At 46.0% G+C, this 27298-nt stretch overlaps 1 protein-coding gene across 4 annotated transcripts in view; it reads left to right on the top strand.

Moving 5' to 3' along the window:
• The window catches only part of ERICH6 (glutamate rich 6), a 285150-nt gene that overhangs the window by 134513 nt on the left and 123339 nt on the right, over nt 1-27298 (top strand). For all 4 annotated transcript variants that reach the window (XM_029616495.1, XM_029616497.1, XM_029616496.1 and 1 more), the window contains exons 8-9: nt 7-1619; nt 27191-27243. In XM_029616495.1, coding sequence (XP_029472355.1) covers nt 7-1619; nt 27191-27243 — 1666 coding nt within the window. The remainder of the gene's footprint in view (nt 1-6; nt 1620-27190; nt 27244-27298) is intronic.

Below are 27298 nucleotides of genomic sequence, written 5' to 3'. Positions count from 1 at the left end.
TTTCAGTTTTTCTGTTGCAAACAGCGCCAGAATTTATATGAGTTTCTTGCCAATGAAGAAAAGAATTTGCTGAATGAAGATAAAATTGAGGCTATTTCCATTGAACCCCATAAGCCTTACATTAATGAGTTTGAAAGACAGATGACATTTCTCCATAAGGAACAAAAGAAATTGTGGCATAAAGATAAAACTGATGCACTTTCCACTACCCTCTATATGTCCAAGCAAAGTGACCTTGAAAGTAAAAGACGACAAGCAAAGGAAAGACAGATTCTCCAAGACCTTTCCCATAGTAAAAAAAAGAAATTGCAGCAGGAAGATAAAACTGAACCTTTGTCTGTTACCTCTAAGAAATTCCAGAGGAGTGAATTTGAAAGACAAAGGATAAAGGAAAAACAGCCTCTGTCTGATTTTTCTTATGATGAAGATAATTTGCGGAGGGAAGATAAGACCAAAACTCTTTCAAGTACACGTCGTAAGCCCCAAGACAGTAAGCTTGAAAGACAAAGAACAAAGGAGAAACGGAGTCTCTCTGATGACGAAGAAGACAATTTGTGGAGGAAGGATAAAACCAAAATTCTTTCAGATACCTCTCGTAAGTCCCCTGACAGTGAGCTTGAAGGACAAAAAGCAAAAGAAAAACGGTCTCTCTCTGACTTTTCTGATGAAGAAGAAGATAATTTGCGGCGGAAGGATAAAATCAAAGCTCTTTTACGTGCCCATCGTACGTCCCAGGACAGTGACTTTGAAGAGCAAACAGAAAAGGAAAAATGGAGTGTGTCTGAATTTTCTGATGATGATGAAGATAGTTTGTGGAGGAAGGATAAAAAAAAACCACTTTCGAGTACCACTATTACGTCTTATAGCAGTGATCTTGAAGGACAAAGATCAAAGGAAGAATGGAGTCTCTCTGATTCTTCCAAAGATGAAGATAATTTGCGAAGGAAGGATAAAACCAAACCTCTTGCAAGTACCCCTCATAAGTCCGACAGCAGTGAGTTTGAAAGACAAAGAGCAAAGGAAAAATGGAGTGTCTCTGATTTTTCTGAAGATGAAGAAGATAGTTTGAGCAGGAAGGATATAACCAAAACTCTTTCAGTTACATCTAGTGAATCCTATGACAGTGAGCTTGAAAGACAAAAAGCAAAAGAAAAACTGTCTCTCTCTGACTTTTCCGATGATGAAGATTTTTTTCTATATAAGGATAAAATTAAAACTCTTTCAGTTGCTGCCCGTAAGTCCCACAGTAGTGAACGTGAAAGACAAATGAAGGAAAAACTGAGTTTGTCAGAGGATCCACATGATAAGCAAAAGAAATTATTGCATAAAGATAAAACTGAGACTCTTTCAATTGCCCCCCATAAATTCCGCAGCAGTGAGCCTGAAAGACAGCAAGCAAAGGCAAAGCAAGATCTGGTCAAATCTCCCCATGATAAAAAAAAGAGTTTGAAACAAGATGATAAAACTGAGACTTATAAACCCCGGCAAGGTGACCTTGAAAAACGACGACTACAGGATCTCAGACTTTCCCAGGCTGAAGAAAAGACATTTCAACGTGAAGATAAAATTGATAGTGGTGAGGTGAGGACACAGCAACCAAAAGAAACATACGCTCAGAGGTGATGTTTACTAATGAATGAAATGATTTAGATGAGATAAAATAAGGAGTATTTCAAGAGCATATTATGTTTTCCTTTAAAACAAAATATAAATTTAATTAAAGCAAATTATAGAAGTACTTCTAGTGCAGGGGTACACCTTTAATCTAATTTTCAGGATATCCAACATGAATATGCATGACATATTTGCATACAGCATGTCTCATGCATATGGTGGATATACTGAAAACCAAACCTGTCTGTGGCAGGAGTTGCCTACCTCTGTTCTAGTGTAATACAAAAAAAGACATGTTTCTTAATCTTGTGTGTTGCACTCTGGTTCCCATCTGCTCCTGCCGATACACAAATGACCCTGGTCACCTGGCACATCTGTTAGAAGCCTCTGGTAAAGCTATGGGTGTGGTCTGCAGCTTAGAGAATGTGCCAGAGGACAGAGGAATCTGGACTCTGGCCATTTCTTCACAAAACCTTGTATAAATAATACATTTTTTAATACAAACAAAGCAGAGAAAAGGGCTGCTTACCTCAGCAGTGTTGACAATAAAGTTGCAGCAATTAAAAATGAGCAGTTTTGGCATACACATGGCATCCTTTTCCCTGGGGCCTCTCTGTTCTCTCTAGGGTCTGCTTACTTATCCCCTGGTCAGGGAAATGTCCTGGATCCAGGATTCCCTTCCAGTGTGTCTCTTAAGGTGACCAGGCTAAATGCCTGATCCTGGTCTTTTAAAGGGGTCCTAATATAGTCTACTTTACATACCCTCCTGCTCAGCTTGACCTTCCCAGTTTGAGCACTTGCCCCTATTAAGGTTACTTCCTGGTGAAGGGATTTGCCTTCCTGATTCTATTTAGCTACTTGAGGCACCCACTCCTTCACTGTGGAAAAAGGGGGAAGTTGGGCTATAATCATTAAACCTAGGGACTGGCTTACTGCTTCCCCTGTGTTTCTGGGCAAGTTATGTAACATCTTTCCCTGGGTACTTCTAAAACTGTACCAATTACTTCCCATCTCCAACTGGAGGGATACCTGAATGACCAGGGCATACTTCAGAAGGATCCTCTTGCCCACAGCCGCTAATGACGACAGCCTCTAGACACTCGCAACTATTTATTTATTTAACAGCTTTTCTATACCGACATTAGTAGGCACATCATATCGGTTTACATCAAACAAAAGATGGAAAATACATATAACAGGGAGTGGGGGTGAGGACAATATAGCACAATGAAAAATGCAGCTGTACTGTAGTTCTTTCCCTGGGGGCTGTCACTGTGGTTTAGGTGTTTTAGACCCCTTGATGTATAAGTCCAGATTTTTCAACCGGAATTCCTCACTTTGGACTGAGCTAGTCGGCTTACTCATTAGTTGGCCCCAGAAAGTCTCAAACTCTGGGTATCCCAACCCAACTCTACAAGGTATGGGAGACCAGAAAGAAGCCCTACTTCTATGCTGACTTATCCAGCTGGGGTTGCCAGCAAGACCTGTCTAGTCTTGTCAGGTATAAGGGCAAGGTTCACCGTCTTCTGATATTCAACCAATTCTCCCTTGACTAGCTCCCTGCAGATGTGAGTCCTTCTGCTTCCTGAGTCTATCAGGACTTGCATGGAAGAACTATCCACTTCTACTGGAACCATAAAAGTGAAAAGCACCGAGTGGGGGCTATCAATACATTTGTAAAAATATGGGGTCATTCCATTGATATCTATAGGTTCACTTCTTGCCACAGGGCAATCACTGGTGAAGTGACCTCTGTCTCCTCAGCTAAAGTAATGTGGCAGACTTGTATCCTGTAAATGATATTTCAGACTGCAACCTCCCAATCCCCATGGTGGCAGTCTCTCAGGCTGCCTGGGGTGTTCTGGCATTGACCCTGCTTAATAGAAGGCATCAGCTACTGTCTCTAGGGTGATCTTCAGGTGATGTCATACCCTCTTTCGCATAGGCCTGACCAAGCCATGCAGAAACTGCTCTAGTAAAATCAGGTTGGCTACTTCAGGGCCTGTCTTCCCTTCAGGCTGTATCTATTTCCAGCCTAAATCTTTTAATCAGTAAAAAAAAAAAAAAAAAATTCCATGGACTCTCACCAGACTGGAGGATTCCCTTCTGGAACTATTGCCAATATACTTCTGGAATGTACCCCACCCTTTCAAGGATTTCAGCCTTAACCTCTGTATAGGTGGCTCTTTCATCTGGATTGGCAGTTTAGAAGGCAGCCTGGCTGCTCCTGTAAGCAGATAACCCAGGTAAGTGGTCCAAGTGGCTTCTGGCCAGCCTGCCAGCTGGGTGGTTCTACCAAAGTTCCTCAAAAAACAGGATCTTCTCCTGCTGTCATTGTAAATATCACCGGAGATAGTGGAGCCACTCAAGTTGTGGCTGCTTGCATAACTCAGGCTATCTGTGTCAGTGTCAATTGTTGCTGATTGAGCTGTTCATGTAAGGCTTGAACCACTATCTGTAGTTGCTGCTGCCCTTCTGCAAGGGTCTGTATTATTTGCCTCATTTTTTGTTTTAACGTGCTGTAGTGCCACAGAGGCTTCTCTTTCCAGTGGCTGCTGCCCTGTTCAGAAGCATAGAAAACAGTCTCTCCCTTTGCTTCAGGAAAAGAAAAACATTCCTAACCTATCCAGCTCTGACTGACTGCAGTCCCCTATCTGTCCAAGCAGGGCTTCCCCCTGTTGTTTTTAACATTTGGCTGCCACTGCAGCAAGGCCCAAGAGAAAGACAAATATGTTTTCTTTATTTTTCGCTGGCATGGGTCTCTTTCTCTGCAGGCACTGTAGAGCAGAGATCCCACTGCTACCACCATATATAGAGCTGTGGAAGTGGTCCGCAGCTTAGGAAATGTGCCAGAGGAAAGAGGAGTCTGGACTCTAGCTCTTTCTTCACAGAATCATGATTATTTACACAAAGCAGAGAAAAGGACTGCTTACCTCAGCAAACTTGACAATAATGTTGCAGCAATTAAACACGAGCAGTTTTGGCATATGCAAGGCTTCCTTCTTCTCCCTGGGGGTCTCACTGTTCCATCTGGGGTCTGCTTACTTATCCCTTTCCGTTTCCAGTGTATCTCTTAAGGTGGACTAGGCTAAATGTCCTGATCTTTTAAGGGGGTCCTAATATAGACTACTTTACAATCCCCTTTGGAAAGATATGGTTGAAATTAGGGAGGAGTTATGGCACCTCAGTAAGAGACTTTCCCAAAATTGATGATGCCAACTACCAAACTGCACTACCAATACATTTTCTACACAATGTTGTCATACATTCTTCTGAACAATGCTAAGGGCCAGATGTACAGGTAGGTTTTTCTCATTTTGGGAGTAATTTTCAAAAGGATTTAAATGTTCAAAATGTGTTTTACATGTGTAAATGCACTTACGCATAACATAAGAACATAAGAAATGCCATACTGGGTCAAACTAAGCGTCCATCAAGCTCAGTATCCTGTTTCCAACAGTGGCCAATCCAAGTTACTTGTTCCTGGCAAGTACCCAAACATTAGACAGATCACAAGCTATTATTGCTTATTAATAGTGGTTTATGGATTTAACCTCTAGGAACTTTTCTAAACCTTTTTTAAACCTAGTTACGCTAACTGCTGAAACCACATCTCCTGGCAATGAATTCCAGTGCTTAACTATGCACTGAGTGAAAAATAATTTTCTTCGATTTGTTTTAAATGAGCTACTTGCTACCTTCATGGAATGCCCCCTGGACCTTCTATTATCTGAAAGAGTAAATAACCGATTTGCATTAACTTGTTCAAGTCCTTTTATGATTTTGTAGACTTCTATCATATCCCCCCTCAGTCGTCTCTTTTCCAAACTGAACAGCCCTAACTTCTTTAGCCTTTCCTCATAGGGCAGTAATTCCATGCCCCATATCATGTCTCAAGTGCAGCTATATCCTTTTTGAGATGCGGTGACCAGAATTGCACACAGTATTGAAGGTGCGTTCTCACCATGGAGCGATAGAGAGGCATTATGACACCCTTCCTTTTATTTTCCATTCCCTTCCTAATAATTCCTAACATTCTATTTGTTTTCTTGATCACCACAGCACACTGGGCCTACGATTTCAATGTATTATCCACTATGACGCCTAGATCTCTTTCCTGGGTGGTAACTCCTAAGATAGAACCTAACATTATGTAACTAAAGCAAGGGTTATTTTTCCCTATATGCATCACTTTGCATTTGGCCAAGTTAAACTTCATCCGCCATTTGGAAGCCCAATCTTCCAGTCTCACAAGGTTCTCCTGCAATTCATCACAATCCGCTTAATTTTGTGGTGTTCGCAAATTTGATCACCTCACTTGTTGTACCCCTTTCCAGATCATTTATAAATATATTAAAAAGCACCAGTCCAAGTACAGATCCCTGAAGCACTCTACTGTTTACCTTTTTCCACTGTGAAAACAAACCATATGCACTTCTACATGCGTACATGCACTTTAAGGGTCTGATTTTCAAAAGGATTTACACACTTAAAACAGGATTTTACATATGTATATGCCCGTATAAGTGGACTTTTGAAAATTCCTACAATATATGCCATAAAATTATCAATAGGCTTTCTCCCAAGTCAACAGGATGGTCGTCCTCACATGTGGGTGACATAATCAGGATGGAGCCCAATCACGGAACACTTTTGTCAAAGTTTCTAGAACTTTGACTGGCACACTGAGCATGCCCAGCATGCCACCAACCCTGCATCCAGCAGGGGTCCCCCTTCAGTCTCTTTTTTTTTTTCGCACAGCAATAGCCTTGCGGTTTTCTGGAGCTCTGTGAGAACTCCTCACAACCTTTTCCTCACGGAAACTTATTTCAAAAATTTCAAAATTTTCCCCCATCTCGGGGTCCCCCATTGACCACCGACCTCCGTTGATACTGGTAAGTTTACCTCATCCTTTGCAGTCGGTTCCTGGCGGTGCTTTCTTCGGTGCCCGATGGCCACCGACTGTGTGCCACCTTTATTTTTTTTTTAAAAATGGCGACCGGGTTCCGAAAGTGCCCCAAGTGCCCGAGGACCATGTCCATTACAGTCCCTCACAAAGTATGTGTCTTGTGCTTGGGGCCCGCTCACAACATCCAGTGGTGAACTAGCTGTGCCCAGATGACACCAAAAGGCCACAGAGCCCGCTTGGAAAAGATGGAACACCTTTTTAAGAGAGTATATCAGTCTACTCCAGCCAAGGCTACACCGAGTCGAAAGCCTTCCTCTTCAATGACTCTGTCGCCATCAAAGTCTCAGCACCATCGAGACCGTCCCTCAGCCTCTTTACGTTCGAAGGCATCGACATCTTCCTCCTAGGTGCCGGAGAAGGACCGGAATGAGCATCTGGAGACATACCGTCACTGCCATCGATGTGACCCGTCTTGCGATGCTGCCATCGGCATCGACAGAACCACCGGCCAAGAAGTCCCAGGAGAAGGAGCCCCATCTCCCTCTGGACCCGGGACACCGAGGCGTTCCACACCAGTGCTTGGAGCAGAGACTCCACTAATACATGTGGACCCTCCGGCAACGCCTTCTGAGCCTCCAACCCCGGTGGCTGTGCTGCCAATGCCAGCCTTCCGGGAGGAATTGAACTGGATGGTCCAAGAGGCAGTACTCCAGGCACTTCGGGGATTCCAATCTCTACTGGCAACAGCTCCCATGCCAACACCCGACCCGTTGCCTACCATGCTGGATCTGCTTCTCGAGCGCCTGGGTACCTTGATCTGTGCATTGCCATTGGTGCCTGCTCCTTCCATGCCATCGGCACCTCCAAGACCACCGACACCGATACCTATTCCATTGTCCTCGGATGAGGAACAAAATTTACTGATGCCGGAGCCGGTGCCAGGACCATCGGGTCTGATGCCACCCCGACGTAGATCGAAAGCACCGATTCCATCAATGCAATCACTTTCCTCGGTGTCCGCATCGGTGCCTCCATCCTTCCCATCGGTGCCACTTTCAGATCCGGCTGGATTTGGACACTTACCTCCAGCAGAAGGCCTGCATGGTGCTGGAGATGCACCATATGATCCCTGGGCTGTTGATTCTTCTGACACTCAGGACTCAGATGAACTCCTGACAGAGCTTTCACCCGCAGAAGAATGCCGCCACTCCCCTCCTGAAGACCTCACATTTGCCACCTTCATTAAAGAGATGTCTGAAACCATCCCTTTTAAGCTATAGATGGAGGAGGATGCCAGGCATAAAATGCTTGAGGTATTACAATTCGTTGATGCCCCTAAGGAAGTGATGGCAGTTCCAGTACATGAAGTGCTCCTTGATTTGTTACAACGCACCTGGGAGCACCCTGGCACAATTCCACCAGTGAACAGAAAAAGTGATTCCACCTATCTGGTCCAGTCAGCTCCAGGGTTTCAAAAAAGCCAACTGCCCCATTAACCTCTGGTCATTGAGTCTGCCCAGAAGAAAGCCAAGAGATCCCAGCCCTCATTCTTCTACCCCTCCAGGTAAAGAACAGAAATCCTTGGATGCATTCGGACTGAGAGGCTTCCATGGTTCTATGCTGATGGCACGTATAGCAGCTTATCAGCTATACATGACTTAGTACTCAAGGAATCTTTGGAAGAAGGTCCAAGAATTCTCTGAAATATTACCAGATGAATATCAAGAAGGACTTACCACAATCCTTCAGAAAGGACTCTATGCTGGAAAGCATGAAGTGAGGGCAGCATGTGACATCTTTGAAACTGCCTCAAGAGTATCAGCAGGAGGAATAAGTGCCAGATGCTAGGCATGGCTCAAGTCTTCTGACCTGCACCAGGAAGTCCAAGAAAGGTTGGCAGACATTCCATGTACAGGGTACAACTTATTTGGCGACAAAATTCAGGAAACAGTGGCGCAACTAAAAGATCATCATGACACCTTGCGTCAGCTGTCCACTCTCCCCTCAGACTTCCCATCTACCACCAAGAGGTCTTTTCGATGGGATCCTAGGAGGCTATCCTACAAGCCAAGTAGGTAATACCCACTTCCAATCCATACTTGACAACCTAGACCTTCCCAAAGAGGCTAGCCTTGACAACCCAGGGCCCCAAAAGCCCAACCAGCCCTGCAGACTGGTCCAGCATCGGGGTTTTGACTCCTTACTAGAGGGCAGAAATCAACCCCCGCCTACCACACCGATTCCAGCAGGAGGCTGTTTGTGCCACTTTGCTAACATATGGCACACAATTACAATAGACCAATGGATCCTTTCTGTGGTCACCCACGGTTACCATCTAAACTTCCTCATTCTATCACCAAACCTTTCACCATGTCCAGCGTGGGGTCTAACCAAACACACCACTTCTCAAGACAGAGCTCTCGACCCTCCTGCAGTCCAACGCCATCGAACCGGTACCTGGGCTGCAGTGGGGTCACGGGTTCTACTCTCGGTATTTTCTAATTCCAAAAAATTCAGGTGCCATTCGTCCTATTTTGGACCTAAGCACCCTAAACAAACATCTCCGCAGAGAAAAGTTCAGAATGGTAACCTTGGGAACCATGCTCCCTCTACTACAGTGGGAAGATTGGCTCTGTTTTCTAGATCTTCAGGAGGCTTATGCCCACATTGCCATATACTTTCCTCATCGAAAATACCTCAGGTTTGTAGTAGGCCACAATCATTTCCAATACCAAGTGCTGCCATTCGGCCTAGCATCAGCACCCCATGTATTCACGAAATGCCTGGCAGTAGTCAAAGCTCACTTGTGACAAAACATCCACGTCTATCTGTATCTAGATGATTGGCTCCTCAGAGGTCCATCCCAAAAGGAAGTGTTCCCCTCCCTCCATTTCACCATCAGCCTACTGCAATCCTTGGGGTTTCTAATAAACTATCCCAAGTCACATCTGACTCCATCACGCATCCTCTTGTTTATCGGAGCAGATCTAAACACTGCCCAAGCCAAAGCATTTCTCCCAAAGGACCGGGCACATGCTTTATCAACCCTGGCCAAAGCAGTGCAGACTCACCAAACCACTACAGCTCATCATCTACTAACCTTGTTATGTCACATGGCGTCACAGTTTATGTAACCCCAATGACTCGACTAGCCATGAGAGTAACACAATGGACTTTAAAGTCCCAGTGGTCCCAGTCAAATCAACACATGTCCCACATTGTCCACATCACCAACCAGCTTCATCTCTCACTAGCTTGGTGGATACAGGAGTCCAATCTTCAGATAGGACTACCTTTCCAACCTCCACAATCTCAAATTACTCTGACAACAGATGCAGCCAACCTGGGTTGGGGAGCCCATGTCAACAACCTCCAAACCCAGGGATCCTGGACCATAGCAGAAGCAAGGCACCAGATACATTTTCTGGAACACTGGACAATCCGATATGCCCTCTTCGCTTTTCGGGATTGCCTCTCTAACAAGGCAATTCTAATTCAAAGGATAACCAGGTAGCAATATGGTACCTCAACAAGCAAGGGACCACAGGCTCTTATCTGCTATGACTGGCAGGTGTGGACAATGTGATGGCGGACAACTTCAGCCGGACCTTTCATCCCCACGAATGGTCCCTGGATCCCACTGTAGCAAACAAAATTTTTCACCAATGAGGCTGCCCACACATAGACCCTCTTTGCGTCAATTCACAACCGCAAAGTGGACAACTTCTGCTCTCTACACCACAGCCACGACACACCGCCACGGATATGCCAGTGAGGGTTCCTTGTAGGGATGTCACGGTAGTGGCCCACAGCACAGGGTAGGCCATATAGGACTTCCACACTAGAGATGTAACGGTAGTAGTCCGCAGTGGTATGCCATTAGAGCCTTTACACTAGAGGTAATACGGTAGTGTGCCATAGAGTACTCACTGAAGATATAGTTCTCACAGGACAAGCAGGATGGTAGTCCTCACATATGGGTGACATCATCAGGATGGAGCCCAATCACGGAAAACTTCTGTCAAAGTTTCCAGGACTTTGACTGGCCCTACTGGGCATGCCCAGCATGGCACCAACCCTGCAGCCAATAGGCGTCCCCCTTCAGTCTTCTTTTTTCCGCGCAGCAGTAGCCTCGCGGTTTAGGAGCTCTGAAGAGATTCCTGACAGGAATTTTCCTCACGGAGTTAATTAAACTTAAATTGCCCCACAGGGGTCCCTCCTCTAACTTTTCTCAGGCCGCGGTACTCCGGTAAGTTTTTGACCGTCTTTCGTCGATTACCGTCTAGTTTGGCCCTCGTGGCCTACTGGCCGTCGACCGTACCATGGTTCGATTTTTTTCTATGGCCATGGCGTCAGGGTTTCGTCGGTGCCAGACTGTACTTGTACCATGTCTATCACAGACCCTCATGGAGTCTGTGTAATGGGTTTAGGCCATGAGCATGATGTCCTGACTTGCACCAAATGTGCCCTCATGACACCAAAAGGTCGCAAAGCCAGAATGGAGAAGATGGGACTCCTCTTCCGTGCTCACACCCCAATGCCATCCATCGCATCAACGTCATCGGAACCGGCACCATTGAAGTCGCACCAGTATCGACCTCCGTCCGGTGACCGTCCGCCATCGACGTCTTCACAGCCATCGACTCCCGTTACTCCCCCTCAAGATCGAGGGGATCGTAGGGAGAAACATCGCCATCAGCATCGTAAGTCTCGGACCGTCGAGGGAGCGAAATCATCGACCGAGCCACCGTCCGAGCCACCATCGAAGAAGCCCCGTCCAGAAATGGCACCAACCATTCCTGTGACCGGGACATCGAGGCCACCCTCACGCGATCGGGGTTTGGGAGTCGCGATTCTGCTTGTAAAGGTGGTCCCTCTGACAGTGCCTCCACCTCCCTCTTCCGTCACTGTGCCGGGGCTGCTTGCTCCAGGTCTCCGGGAAGAACTGGATCGGCTGGTCCAGGAGGCCATCGACAAGGCGATGCAACGGCTCCAGGTTCCTCCGGCACCGACACCGGCACCGAGAGTGGAATCGGCCACCGACCCGATGACAGCAGCGCTGGCACCGCTGCTATCCCGGATGGAGGCGCTCATGACTGCCCTTCCACCCGTGATTCCCGGGTCTCCGATGGCTCCGGTGCGCTCCCCGTTGACAGCTTCATCGGGAGGAGAAACACCATTCCGCATTCCTCCTTCAGGAGTATTGCCTCAGTCATCGATGCCATTTCGTCCCTCGCCACCGATTCATTCATCGGGAGCGTTACGCACATCGGCGCCATCGATGCCTTCGATACCGGCACCAATGCCTTCCAGGCCGTCCATGGTGCCCCCGGCGATTCCTTCGATTTTCTCAGATCCTCAGCCGGGGCCTTCGGGTATCCAACCCCCTTCTCGTCCTACAGGTCAGTCTGCTGATCCTTATGACACCTGGGGTGATGATACTTCCACAGACACCGATGACTTACCTTCACCTTCCTCTCCTACTGAAAGTAGAAAGCGTTCTCCTCCAGAGGACCTTTTTTTCATTAATTTTGTGAAGGAAATGTCTGAATTGGTCCCTTTTCAGCTTCAGACGGAGCAGGATGATAGGCACCAGATGATGGAGCTTCTCCAATTCCTGGATGCCCCTAAGTGATCACTTCTATTCCCGTTCATCAAGTTCTTCTTGACCTCCTCAAAAAGAACTGGGAAAACCCAGGATCCATTGCCCCAGTCCATAGAAAAGCTGACACTACCTATTTAGTACAGTCAGCCCTTGGCTTTCAAAAATCTCAGCTCGACCACAACTCAGTTGTGGTGGAATTGGCTCAAAAGAAAGCAAAAAGGATGAATCCTCACTCATCTACTCCTCTTGTTAAGGAACACAAGTTCCTAGACAATATTGGTTGACGAGTGTTCCAAGGGGGCCATGCTCATCTCCAGAATTGCTGCTTACCAACTGTATATGACCCAATACAATAGGGTCATTTTCAAGTAGATACAGGACTTCTCTGAAACCCTGCCTGACCAATTCCAACAACAGCTTCAAATCCTTGTCAACAAAGGGTTTGAGGCAGGAAAGCATGAGATAAGAACAGCTTACGATATCCTCAACACCTCTACTAAAGTGTCTGCAGCTGACATTTCGGCAAGACGATGGGCCTGGCTCAAATTTTCTGACTTTCGGCCAGAGTGCAAGTCAGGCTATCTGACCTACCATGTGTAGGAGACAATCTGTTCGGTGAACAGATCCAGCAAATAGTGGCTGAATTAAAGGACCATCATGAGACCCTTAAACAGCTCTCATCGATACCTTCCGACTTCCCCTCAAGACAGCCCTTTAGGAAGGACTCTAAGAAGTCATTCTTCCGTCCAAGGAAGTACTATCCTCCACCAGCAAGGTCCCGTGTTATGAGGCCTTCCCAAAAACCTCAGCCTCGCCAGGCCCGGAAGCAAAAGCCGCAAGCAGTTCCCCAGCAGGGGCCTGCTTCAGGTTTTTGACTTTCACTTGGAGAGCAGCCGCCTGATTCCTCTGCCAAGCATACCAGTGGGAGGTTGATTGTGCCACTTTCACGGCATGTGGCAATCAATCACAACCGACCAATGGGTGCTAGCAATCATTGCTCAGGATTACCACCTAAACTTTCTTGCTCTTCCACCGGACACACCACCTCTGCAAGCATGGAGAGTATCCGACCATTCTGACCTTCTGGAGCAGGAGGTTTCCCTTCTTCTCCAGTTAAGAGCAATAGAACCCGTCCCTCTCTCGCAGCAAGGCCTAGGGTTCTATTCCCAGTACTTTTTGATCCCCCAAAAAATCTGGGGGAGTTCATCCAATTCTGGACCTACGTGCTCTCAACAAGTACCTACAGCGAGAAAAGTTCAAGATGGTAACCTTGGGCACCCTTCTGCCTCTTCTGCAAAGAGGAGACTGGCTCTGCTCTCTGGACCTTCAGGACGCATACACACACATTGCGATAGCTCCAGCTCATCGCAAGTACCTCAGATTTTTAGTAGGCCCAAAGCACTATCAATACCGCGTGCTTCCATTCGGCCTAGCATCGGCACCACGAGTCTTTACCAAATGTCTCGTGCTTGTCGCAGCTTTTCTCAGGAAAGAAGGTGTTCACGTCTACCCCTATCTGGATGACTGGTTAATCAGGGCTCCAACCCAGCAAGCCGCTCGGTCGTCCCTCGATTTGACCCTACGCACTCTAATTTCTCTAGGATTTCTCGTCAATTACGAAAAATCCTATTTAGTCCCATCTCAAACCTTGTTGTTCATTGGGGCAGACTTGCACACCTTGTAGGCAAAAGTCTTTCTACCTCAACAACGAGCGCTAACCCTCGTGTCTCTTGCTCACCAGTTGCAGTCTCAGCATACAGCAACAGCTCACCAATTCCTCATCCTTTTAGGACACATGGCGTCCTCAGTTCATGTCACACCAATGGCCCGCCTGGCCATGAGGCTCATGCATTGGACTCTGAGGTCACAATGGATTCAAGCTGTTCAGCCTCTGTCGACCATTGTCCCATCACCGACTCACTCCATCTGTCTCTCGCCTGGTGGAAAGATCACAACAATCTCCTCCAGGGAGTACCCTTTCAAGTGCCAGGTCCTCAACTCATTCTCACCACCGACGCTTCCAACCTCGGGTGGGGAGCCCACGTGGACAATCTACAGACACAAGGGTCTTGGTCTCCAGGGGAAGCCAAACATCAAATAAACTTCCTAGAACTTCGAGCAATACGATATGCTCTCAGGGCTTTTCAGGAATGCCTGTCAAATCACGTCATCCTGATTCAGACGGACAACCAGGTGGCCATGTGGTACATCAACAAGCAGGGAGACACAGGCTCCTTCCTTTTGTGTCAGGAAGCTGCGCAGATTTGGTCGGAAGCGCTCTCCCACTCGATGTACCTCAGGGCCACCTACTTACTGGGAGTGGACAATGTCTTGGCAGACAAACTGAGTTGTGTCTTCCAACTACATGAGTGGTCTCTCAACCCCTCGGTAGCGAACTTCATCTTCCAACAATGGGGTTATCCCCAAACCAGACCTCTTTGCATCCCCTCAGAACCACAAAGTCGACAATTTCTGCTCCCTCATTCGGAGCTAGCGCTCTCTGCCCAGAGATGCATTCTCCCTCTCGTGGGCAACCGGTCTGCTCTATGCATTCCCTCCACTTCCTCTTCTCTTGAAGACTCTCGTGAAGTTACGTCATCACAAGGGAACCATGATCCTGATAGCACCTCACTGGCCGTGCCAAGTGTGGTTTCCAGTACTTCAGGATTTCTCCATCTGCAGGCACATTCCCTTGGGAACGGACCCGCATCTGATGCCATCCCAATCTTCAGGCCTTGTCTCTGACGGCATGGATGTTGAAAGTTAATCCATCAACCACTTAACCTTTCAGATTCGGTTTCTCGTGTCCTGATTGCTTCACGGAAACCTTCCACAAGAAAATCTTATTCCTATAAATGGAAAAGGTACACATCATGGTGCACTTCACAGTCCCTTGATCCCTTTTCCTGTCCAATCCCAAGGTTTTTGGACTATCTCTGGCATTTGTCAGAGTCAGGTCTAAAAACCTCTTCCATCAGAATGCATGTCAGTGCGGTAGCCGCCTTTCATAAAGGTTTTGGGGATGTCCCTATATCAGTACAAACCCTCGTAACACGATTTTTAAAGGGCTTGCTCCATAACAAGCCACCTTTACATCCTCCGGCCCCTTCTTGGGACCTTAATCTGGTTCTCGGTCGGCTCATGAAACCTCCATTCAAGCCTCTTCACTCCTGTGACCTAAAATATCTCACATGGAAAGTGATTTTCCTTTTAGCTATCACTTCAGCTCGCATGGTTAGTGAGTTACAGGCCCTAGTTACCTACCCGTCTTACACTAAACTCCTGCAGGACCGGGCGATACTCCGCACTCACCCTAAATTTTTACCTAAGGTAGTTTCAGAGTTTCACATTAATCAATCCATCATACTACCTACCTTCTTTCCCAGGTCACATTCCAATCCAGGGGAACAGGCTCTGCATACCCTTGACTGTAAATGGGCTCTAGCCTTCTGTCTAGACTGTACACTTGCCCACAGGAAGAGCACTCAGTTATTTGTCTCTTTCCATCCCAACAAATTAGGGCAACCTGTGGGTAAGCAGACTCTCTCCTCCTGGTTGGCGGACTGCATATCTTTTTGCTATCAGCAAGCAGGCATTCCTTTTCAAGACCGTGTTAAAGCACACTCTGTAAGGGCCATGGCGACTTCAGTAGCACACCTACGATCGGTGCTGCTTCCTGACATTTGCAGGGCTGCCACTTGGAGCTCTCTCCACACTTTCGCAGCCCACTATTGCTTGGACAAAGCCGGAAGACAAGATTCCATCTTCAGCCAGTCTGTCCTGCGTAACTTATTTCCAATGTGACGTACCTACACCCTTCCGCCTGCCTGGTGGGGTTCAGGATGCCCTCTACCAAATTCCTCCCCAGTCGTTGTGCCTGTTGCACACTATTGGGTACATTTGGTGCATGTTAGGACATCCTCAGCTCGGTACTCATCCATATGTGAGGACTACCATCATACTTGTCCTGTGAGAAAACAAATGTTGCTTACCTGTAACAGGTGTTCTCACAGGACAGCAGGATGTTAGTCCTCACGAAACCCGCCTGCCGCCCCACGATGTTGGGTTCGGAACGTTTTGTTATTTTATTTTTTGGCACTGCCTGTAGCTTTCAAATAAGACTGAAGGGGGACCCCTGCTGGCTGCAGGGTTGGTGCCATGCTGGGTATGCCCAGTAGGGGCCAGTCAAAGTTCTGGAAACTTCGACAGAAGTTTTCCGTGATTGGACTCCATCCTGATGATGTCACCCATATGTGAGGACTAACATCCTGCTGTCCTGTGAGAACACCTGTTACAGGTAAGCAACATTTGCTTTCCCCTGGAGTCCTGGGAATCAGGACAAGAGATGATTCAAGGCAGAAGGCCCTCTGAGGAGTGGATAGCCAGAGACAAGATAGGGCCCCCGAGGACCGGGTACCCAGAGTGTCTCACCGAAGGAGCAAGAACCAACAGAAGTCGTAATGAGCGTAGCAGAGTTAGCAAGAGGGAACTCGTTGCCAAGTCGTCCTTAGGCAGGGCCAGTCGGCTTAAGTATCCTGGCGGTTTGACATCATCCGAGGGGGACGCCCCCGAAGTTCCCACCATGACGTGGTTATAGCTGACCTGTGCCCGCGTGTGCGCACCTAGGGATTCCTAGAGGCAAGATGGCGGTTGGCAGCGTCCGGGGAGGCCCGGGCATGGTAGACAGGCCAGTGGTAGCTAGCAGTGCCGTGAGTCTTTCCCAAGGAGTGAGAGCAGCGAAAAAAGAGGTGAGCAACAGAGGTCACAGCTGTCTGCGACCAGGCATAACAGTACCCCCCCTTCTTAGGACCGCCTCCTGGAGATTTTGGTTTTCTTGGACGAGTCTTGTGAAAATGTTTGATCAGTTCTTTATCCAAAATGTTTGCTGCAGGCTCCCAACTGTTCGTGGCCGAATCCCTCCCAAGAAATGAGATATTCCCATCTCCTTCCACGTTTACGTACATCTAGAATGTCCTTGACCTGATACGTAACATTCTCTTCATCAGACATAGGTTGAGGTTTAGGTGGTTTTCTTGAAAACTCAGACGAAATGAGTGGTTTTAGAAGTGAAATGTAGAAGGCATTGTGTATCTTGAGGGATGTGGGTAGCTGAAGTCTATAGGTGACTGGGCCCAACTGACAAAGAATGGAGAATGGTCCAATGTATCTGGGTGCAAAGCGGGCAGAAGGTAACTTCAACCAGATAAAGTGGGTGCTAAGCCACACCTTGTTTCCTGGGTTCAACTGAGGAGCCGCCTGATGATGGGCATCGTAGAATGTTTTTGCTTTTTGCCCAGCCTGTTGCAGCAAAAGTTTGGTGTGTTCCCAAAGCTGATGTAATTCTTGCATGGATGCCTGTGCTTCTGGTGAGGAATACCGACAGTGGTATAGGAAGAGGAGGCAGAGGCTGATGTCTGTAGATGAGCTGGAAAAGCGAAGTGCCAGTAGAAGCAGACTGGTGAGAGTTTAGCGCAAACTCGGCCCATGGCAGCAATTCGGACCAGTCATTCTGCCGAGAGTTGACATAAGCTCGGAGAAACTGTTTTAGAGTGCGGTTCATCCTTTCAGTTTGCCCATTGGTCTGAGGATGGTAGGCAGATGTGAGGTCTAAGGATATGTTAAATTTCTGGCATAAAGACCTCCAGAATCTTGCCGTAAACTGTATCCCCTCGTTCTGAAAGGATATGCTTTGGGACTCCGTGCAGACGAAAAACATGGCAGATGAACAATTTCACCAGTTCTGGGGCCGATGGAAGACCAGGCAGCGCCACGAAGTGAGCCATCTTTGAAAAGCGGTCCATGGTGACCCATATAGTGTTGTTGCCGCCGGATGGAGGTAAATCAATGATAAAGTCCATGGCTCTATGAATCCATGGTTTGCTGGGTGCCAGAAGAGGTTGAAGTAATCTCCACGGGCGTCCGTGGGTGGCTTTTGTCGGGCACAGGTGGGGCATGATTCAACATAGGCTTGAGCATCTTTTTTCATTGTGGGCCACCAGTAGAACCTCTGCAATGTGGCGAGGGTTCTGGCTTGTCCAGGATGGCCTGTGAGTAGCAAATCATGTGCCCAGCAGAGTATCTTCCTTCTAAGTGACCGGGGAACCACCATCTTCCCTGCTGGCACCGTGTGTGTGGCAGAGAGAAGGACTCTTGTAAGGTCAATAATATGCCGCGGAGCGTCCAGGATATCTTCTGTAGTAAATGAACGGGAGAGTGCGTCGGCTCGGGTGTTCTTCTCAGCTGGTCGATACCTCAGGAGGAAATTGAACTGGGTGAAAAATAATGACCAACAGGCTTGCCTGTGATTCAGGCATTGAGCATGATGTAAATATTCAAGGTTCTTGTGGTCGGTGAAAACCGTGATTTGATGTTGCGCTCCCTCGAGCCAAGGACGCCACTCCTCGAAGGCCAGCTGAATGGCCAGTAATTCCTTGTCCCCTATTCAATAGTTTCCTTTGGCTGGAGGGAAGCGTCGGGGAAAAAAATGAACATGGGTGCAAGGTGTGATTAACCAAATGATGACTGAGGACAGCACCTACCCTGACAACTGAAGCGTCTACCTCGACAATGAAAGGTCATCGGGGATCCGGGTGTCATAAACACGGCTCTTGTAGGAACACCTCTTTGAGTTGCTGGAAGGCAGTCTCTGCTTCAGGAGACCACTGTGAGGGGTTAGCTCCCTTTCGTGTCTTAGCTGTCAGGGGAGTGGTCAGTGTTGAGTAATGGTGAATGAAGGACCTGTAATAGTTCGTGAAACCAAGGAATCTTCAAAGTGCCTTCAGGCCTGTTGATTGAGGCCAATCCCAAATACTCTTATTTTTTTGCGGATCCATCTGGAGATCACTTAGCCCAGGAACAGAACTGATTCCTGATGAAAGGAGCACTTCTCCAATTTAGCATATAACCAATACTCCCATACCGCTGTAGAACATTGGCAACGTCCACTTGATGATTCTGAAGATCCTGGGAAAATACCAGAATATCGTCCAGATAGACCACAACACAACTGTAGAGCATGTCTCTGAAGACTTCATTTATCATGTTTTGGAATACTGCCGGGGCATTGCAGAGGCCGAATGGCATTACTAAATATTCAAAATGGCCGTCGCGGGTTTTAAATGCAGTCTTCCATTCGTCACCCTGACATATTCTGACCAGATTATATGCTCATCTGAGATCCAATTTTGTAAAGATCTTGGCTCTTTGGAGCCTATCAAAAAGTTCAGAGATTAGCGGAAATGGGTAGCGGTCCTTTTGGCCGTGGTAATCTATACATGGCTGGAGGGAGCCATCTTTCTTTCCCACAAAAAGAATCCAGCCCCGGCAGTAGATTTGGAAGGCCGAATAAACCCTTTCGCCAGATTCTCTTTAATGTAGTCTGACATGGCCTTTGTCTCGGTGAGAGAAAATGGGTATACCTTTCCTTGAGGAGGCTCAGTGTTCCGTAACAAATTTATAGCGCAGTTGAAGGATCGGTGAGGTGGTAAAGTGTTCGCGGCTACCTTGGAGAACATTTCTTTGAAGGAAGAGCACTGCGGCGGAAGACCCGGAATGGCTGTGGTAGTTGCGAGGCAAGGCATCGGTGTTACAACCTCCAAACATTTTCCATGGCAGGAGTTGCCCCATTGGGATAGTTGTAAGGTACTCCAGTCAAACTGAGGTGTGTGTATCTGCAGCCAAGGAAGTCCAAGTACCACAGGGTGTATTGCCTTATCCAGGACAAGGAAGGATATGGTCTCTGTGTGCATAGATCCAGTGCGAAATTGGACGGGGACTGTGGACATGGTCACTTCATCAGGTAGTGGTTCTTCATGAATGGAAGATAATAGCAGTGGTGTTGGTGTCCAGACAGTGGGGATCTGGAGGTGTTCCACGAGTTGTCGCAGTATAAAATTTCTTCCGGCCCCGGAGTCTACCAAGGCTAAGATGTGGTATTGCATCACTTCTGTATTAATAGAGATGGGCAGTGTCAGCGGAGGAGAAGGGATGGTTAGGCCTAGAAGAAGTCCTCCAGTAGATCCTAGGCCTGGAAGTTTCCCGGACAGAGTGGACAGGAGGATACGGCATGGCGTGGTTGCTCGCAGTACATGCATAGACCGGATCTTTGCCTTCTATGCTTCTCTTTTGCAGATAGATGGCTGTGACCCATTTGCATCGGTTCTTCCTCTTCAGAACTCTGTATCAGAGCAGGCTGGATAGCTGGTGTAGAGCGCGTGTGAGGGACGCCAGTAGATGACTTCTTAGATCCTCTAGCCTCATGTGTTCGCTCACATAGCCGGCGATCAATGCGACCAGCAAGGTCGCTGAGAGAATCTAATGTCGAAGGAAGCTCTCGAGTGGCTAGTTCATCCTTGATGCGAGAACTTAACCCTTCAAGGAAGATGGCGCGTAGGCAGCCTAGGTCGCGGTGTAATTCCGAGGAGAGAGTCTTAAACTCGATGACATAATCGGTCAGAGTCCTGGCACCCTGTTGTAGGTGCAGGAGTGTAGATTGAGCGATGGTTTTGCGACCGGGGTCATCAAATATGGAGCGAAAGAGAGTGAGAAAACCCGGTAGGTCACTCAGGATTGGGTCCATTTGCACCCAAAGAAGTGATGCCCAGGCTAGGGCCTTCCCATCCAGAAGGGACAAAATATATGTAGTTTTGGAAACTATGTCGGGAAAGTAGGCAGGCTGTAAAGAAAAGTGCATGCTGCACTGATTCACAAAGTCCCTGCACTGTGAGGGGTTACCTGCAAAGCGAAGAGGTGCCGGTAGGGGCACTGGAGGCCAGATCGGGACAGTTACAATGAACATTATAAATAATTGCAGAAACCAATAACAGAGAAAAGGTTATAGATGAGTGTCAGAGAGAGAGAAGATTTAGGAGGGAGAGCGATGAATAAGTTACAACAATATGAATTAGTCAAATAATTAACAACAGGAACTATATACAGGAGGATTTTTGTTGTGTGTTAGCTTGAGGGGGGGGGGGGGGGGGAGTTAAGTAAAGGCTTATTCGAAAAGCCATGTCTTTAGTTTCTTTTTTGAATTTCTGAGTGCAGGGTTCCAGTCGTAGGTATTGGGGCATCGAGTTCCAGTGTAAGGGGCCAGCAATGCAGAGCACTCTTGCTCTGGTGGAGACGAGGTGGGTGAGTGTGGGCGTGGGGATATGTAGGGTGCCAGTGTAGGCGGATCTGGTGGGTCTGATGGGGGTTTGGAATTGTAGTGAGTTGTTTAGCCATTGTATATTGTGGTTATGCAGGATCTTGTGTATTATTGTGAGTGTCTTGTGGAAGATTCTGAAATGGATTGGGAGCCTGTGGAGGTCTTTAAGGATAGGAGTGATGTGATCGTATTTGTGAGGATTCTGGCAGTAGCATTTTGTAGCATTTAGAGGGGTTTGAGGGTGTTGGCAGGGAGGCCAAGTAAGAGGGAGTTGCAGTAGTCAATTTTGGAGAAGATTAAAGCCTGGAGGACAGTGTGGAAGTCATTAGGATGGAGGAGGGGTCTGAGTTTTATGAGAACATGTAGTTTGTAATAGCAGTCTTTCATGGTGTGGTTAATGAATTTTTTTAGGTTAAGTTGGCTGTCTGTTATGACGCCAAGGTCTCTTACATGGTGTAAAAGGTGGAGTGTGAGGTAATCAGGGTTGGTGTCAGTGGGAGGATTAGTGGTCTGGTTATGAGATATAAGAAGGAGTTCAGTTTTGGAGGTATTGAGGGTGAGGTTTAGATTTGTGAGGAGGTGGTTAATTGAAGATAGACAGTTTTCCCAGATTTGGAGGGATTTGGGGATAGATTCAGTGATGGGGAATAGAATTTGGACGTCATCCACGTAGATGAAGTGAGTGAGGCCTAGTTCAGATAGTAGTTGGCAGAGAGGCAACATGTAGAGGATAGTGAGGAGTCTTGGGGTATGCCACCAGTGGATTTGATGGGAACTGATTTGTTGTTTCCTATTTTGACTTTATATTGTCTATTATCAAGGCACGATTTAAACCATAGCAGGGCAGTGCCGGTTATGCCAATTTCTGTTAGTCTGTTTAATAGAATTTGGTGGCTGATGCGGGTGTCAAAGGCAGAGGATATATCGAGCATGGCTAGGATGTATGAGTGGCCATTGTCTAGACCTTTGAGGAGTGTGTCAGTGAGGGAGATAAGCGAGGTTTCAGTGCTAAAGAATTTACAGAATCCGAATTGTGAAGGGAATAGGATGTTGTGTTTTTCTAGGTAGTCAGTGAGTTGGGTGTTGACTACTTTTTCAAGGAGTTTTGCTAAGTAGGGGCATTTTGTATTCCGTCTTAAGCGATGGTAAAGCAGATTATAAATTGGATAAATACATAAGTAATCTTATTTTCTGAGCACATCCAACTAATTATGAAAAACGTTTTTTTTGTTGAGCAGAATTTCTGCATACCAACTCTCCTTGTTGTAATGCTGAAATTAACTCTTAACTATGACTGAAATCTTGATGAAAGCTGGTAATGTTGAAACGCTGACCAACAATAAAACATTTTTTCTGTTACATGAGTATGCTGAGATTTACTGCTCAGGATTGGCCTTTTGAATTTGTAAGCTTTTTTTATGATCGCAGGGCCTATCCTGCAAGCAGGTTACATTTTTAAAAGGCTTTTAGAGTAAGTTTCTCCTTTTTGCTTCAGTAAAACAGTACTCTTCTACATACTGTGCAATATTTCAAAAGTACACATAAGGCCTGATTTTAAAAGCATTTATATGCTTAAAATTGGGTTTTACACATTTAAATGCACTGTACCCGTGAAAGTGGGCTTTTGAAAATTCCTACAATATGTCATTAAATTATCCATAGGATATTCCCATGTAAGTGCACTTTATGCACACAAATGGCTTTTTAAAATTGCTATGATAGAATGTTACATTTACATGTGTAACTCCTGTTAAAATTACCTCCATAACAAGTAGTAATTTTTCCCTGTAGCAATTCCCTGTAACAATTTTTTTTAGTCCTATCAGTTTCCTTCTGGGCCTTTAAGCTTCCAGCACATTTGAAACTAATCTCTATTGTACTATGGAGCCATGAGCCTTCGTTTGTAGCTACTTTTGATTTTTTTTTCTTTTTTTATATACCTCTTCCAACTCAACTCAGCTGTTTCATCAACAGTCCTTGGACAGGGGACACAAATCATAGCTCCCTTCCACTGTTTTTTACTGAATGCAAATCTGTCTCATACATATTCATTGTGAATATCCTGAAAACCAGACAGGCTAGGGGATACTCTAGGACTGGCTTGAGAAACACATCCAGGGCCGGCGGAACCACTAGGCGAGCTAGGCCTGTGCCTAGGGCGCCGAGACTTAGGGGGCGCTGCGGCAGGCAGCAGAATTTTGAAAGGGCAAAAAGTGCCCTTTCAAAATTCTGCCAGCCTTCGACTCGCCTAGATGGAGACCAACTGCCGAGATTTAGGGGGCGCCACGGCAGGCAGCCAGCTCCCGACTCGCCCTGCCTCCCCCCGAGTGTCACCCTCCCGACACCCCCCTAGTGGTCCAGGGGAGGTCCCGGAAGCGATCTGCCGCTCCCGGGGCCTCGGCTGCCACTAAGCAAAATGGCGCCGGTTACCTTCAGCCCCTATCGTGTGACAGGGGTCAACCAGTGGCACCGTTAGCCCCTGTCACATGGTAGGGGCTGAAGACCACCGGTGCCATTTTGCTTAGTGGCAGCGGAGGCCCCGGGAGCGGCAGATCGCTCCCGTGACCTCCGCTGGACCAGTAGCGGGGTGTCGGGAGGGTGGCACTCGGGGGGGAGGCAGGGTGAGTCGGGAGCTGGCTGCCTGCCTGCCGCGGTGCCCCCTAAGTCTCGGCGCCGATCTTCTTTCTGGTGTGTTTCTGTGTGGGTGTATGTGAGAAAGGAATCTGCCAGTTTAAAAAAATGAAATGTGATAATACATATACCTGAACTTTTGAAAAGTTGGATGAAAGATGAAATTACTGAATTTTAAGCATCCCTCTTCTGGAAAATAAAATTTAACTTAAAGTGGGTAGAGACAAATACTAAAGCAAAAAAAAATTAAAGTATTTAGAATGTTCATCTCAGCAAAATCACAAATTTAAGATACTGATGCCAGGTGGGGTTTTTTGTTTTTTTTGTTTTTTGAAGCATAATTTAAGCATGAAGACTAGAATAGAACCTGAAATGGTTTTGCTTTTTTTTTTTTTTTTTAAGCCTTTAGAAAATGTAAATTTTTAAATGACTAAGACTGGAATCTTCCCATTTAAAAGGGAAGCTGACTAAGGATGTCTTTCTGTTCCATAACACCCACATGAATAATCATACGACTGATAGTTTGAAGAAAGACACTTGCTTTATTGCCTGGAAGCGTAAAACAAGAGAAGCTGTACTGTGTGGGTGGCTGTCCCTTGGGAGGACAGAACCTGAAGGAAGGGTGTCATTTCGTCTTTTGATAGGAATGTGGTTTTCTTATTTAACGGTTGGGAGCATCACTTTCACTTTTAATAAAGTGAAAAATGCTGCAAGTCTGAAAGCAAGGTGCTTCCGTGAGAGTGTAATATGTATGTGAGACAGGGAGGGTGCTTCTGTATGTGCGTGGTGTATATGTGAGTCAAGGAGGGTGCTTCTGTGCGTCAATGTGTGTGCGCGAGAGAGATAGAGCATGTTTTTTGGCTGGCTTGTGGCTGTGAGAGAGGGCATGTGTGTGATTGAGAGCTTGTGTGTAAGTGAAATAGAGCATGTCTGTGATTGAAAGCCTATGTGTAAGTAAGAGAGAGCGAGAGCATGTGTGATTGAGAGAGACTGGCCAGAGAGGTGACGTGTGTATGTGTGAGAGAGGCTGATCAGGGAGATGACTGGTGTGTGTGTGTGTGTGTGTGTGAGAGAGAGAGAGACTGGTTGAGGAGATGATTGGTGTGTGAGAGACAGAAACTGGTCCTGAGGGTGTGACTGGTGTGTGTGTGTGTGAGAGAGAGAAGAGACTGGTTGTGATCCCTGAGGAAGAGGTCTGTGAGGACAGCTTCAGCAGCTACTGCTGCTTCTGGTATGGCCTGCAAGGGAAAGGAGTAGGAGAACTGCTGGAGAGGGTAAGTAAAGGTGGCTTTTTAAGTTCATTTTTCTTGATTGACTATCATTTTAATTATTGGGTAGTATGTGATGTGTCTGCTGTTTGAAATATTTTATTGGTGTTTGGTAAAGCTTTCAAAATTTGCATGAGTCTTTAATTATTGGATATTCTATTCATCAGCTGTTTTGAAATTATTTTATTTGTATGATTTTATAATTATGATTAATGATTTATATATCTTTATTTTATTGATTTGTTTCACGAGGAATGGTGAAATTTTTGTTTTTCCATTGGTACACTGTATAGAGTCTGGCGTGATGCGTTTTACAGCTCAGTTTTTGTCTGCACATTTCTATTTATACTTTATGTGGCTTTATTCTGTATTTGGTGAGGGTTTGTGTTCTGCATGCAAAGACTAAGATGAAGCATTCTTTTAGTATGTGGTTTCTCTGTAGGAATTTGTAGTAGCTTAGCCTGTTCTGTTTTCCTGATAGGAGGTGTATTGATATTTTAGATTCTGGTGTAATATTTTTGGTATTCTTTTTCATAGGTAGGGTTGTTATTCTTTGAGTGTTGGCAGATAGTATTGTGTTGATACAGGAGGACCATGCCGAAATATATCATAATAGGTATGAGGCCATATGAATTCCAAGATGCAAAGTTTTCTTGTTGGCATCACAACAGTGCATGAAATTATCACAACAACTTGTATATTAATTTTACCTTAGAATGTCATTTTTCATGTAAAATATGTTATAAATGCATAATTTAAAATTGTGTATGGGGAGGGGGCGCCAGACTGTAAGGTTTGCCTAGGGTGCCTAATACCCTTGCACCGGCCCTGAACACATCTAGATAATGAGTGAAGTTTCTGATGAGAATCAAGCTATTTTGGCCCATTTCTAGTTATTTGTAATTCTCTTGTTTACTTGGCAGCTCCCAAAAGTTCAGGAATTGCAGAGAAAACTCTTAGATAACATAAAATATGCCCTCTTTTCCCTGCCTTAAATGGTATGCCCTTGACAACACCAGTATCTTTGTTGACCCAAAGAGTTGACAGAATGACTCTTGCATGACTTCATTTCAGCAGCTTTCCATGAACAGAAGAGGTTGTTGTAATAGTAATCACTGATTTCTTCTCTTCCAAGCATGCTACCCCTGCACCTTACCTAACCCTGCCAACCGGGAAACTAAAAAAACACAAGTCTTCTGAACCATGGGTCTAGTCCACAGGCAGGAGTTTTACAATCATGATCCAAAATTATTAAAAATATTCTCAGAAAATCATTGTTAAATTTACAAAGGCCTTGATCGAATTGAGGATTTTTATTTTAACATCAGTTTTCTTAGACATCTTTTTTTATTACTGTGGAACACAAATCATTAAAACCTCACCGACCAGCATATATCCAGAAGATGGAAGGAATTTGTGATCAGGATCCAGAATCACAAATTTTGGTTTCTCTCTGTAAACGTCTTCATGCTTGCTGGATTCAGTTGGTTCATATTGGCACAGATATCTTCACATACACAGTGCAGGAACCTCTCACATTCTATTTCACTTGGGGTAAACAGGAATATGACTGCAACATGGGAAAAGGGAGAGAGAATTTTTGAGGGTAGAATCTTAAACAATTGTGAAAACAATGGCTCATCATAATTTAATAGGTAAATCATAAACATCACTGCTTCCTGTGTGTATGCTTGAAATATTGCAAAGTATAGCTTACTTTCAACAGCTGTGAGCTCAAATTTCAGGGGAGGTAGAGCTCATTTTGATGTCAGCAGGTATTGTGAAAAATGCCTGAGCATTGGCTGAGCTTTTCTGACTATGCATCAAAAGATTTTGCTTGATGCACACATTGGTGACTTGCGAATCACAGTACTTTTTGGGGATTTTTTGCAGCTATATATAGAAGAAAATGTGATTCAGGAAGCATGAGCACTTGTAAACATATCACATGATTTAAAGGGCACAGATACATTTATTACAAACAGGTTTATCTTATATATTTATTTATTTTTCAGACTTCTGGAGGAAAAAATGGCTAAATACCATGACTCAATGGCATCACTACACAGTGAGTACTTTTCTTTTTTTTTTTAAAGTCCCCTGTTAAATATGTAGTGTTTATC

Source organism: Rhinatrema bivittatum, chromosome 9 (assembly GCF_901001135.1).
Source record: "Rhinatrema bivittatum chromosome 9, aRhiBiv1.1, whole genome shotgun sequence".
NCBI lineage: Eukaryota > Metazoa > Chordata > Amphibia > Gymnophiona > Rhinatrematidae > Rhinatrema > Rhinatrema bivittatum.
The sequence above is the reverse complement of the archived record's forward strand: the minus strand, read 5'-3'. Positions and strand labels throughout refer to the sequence as shown.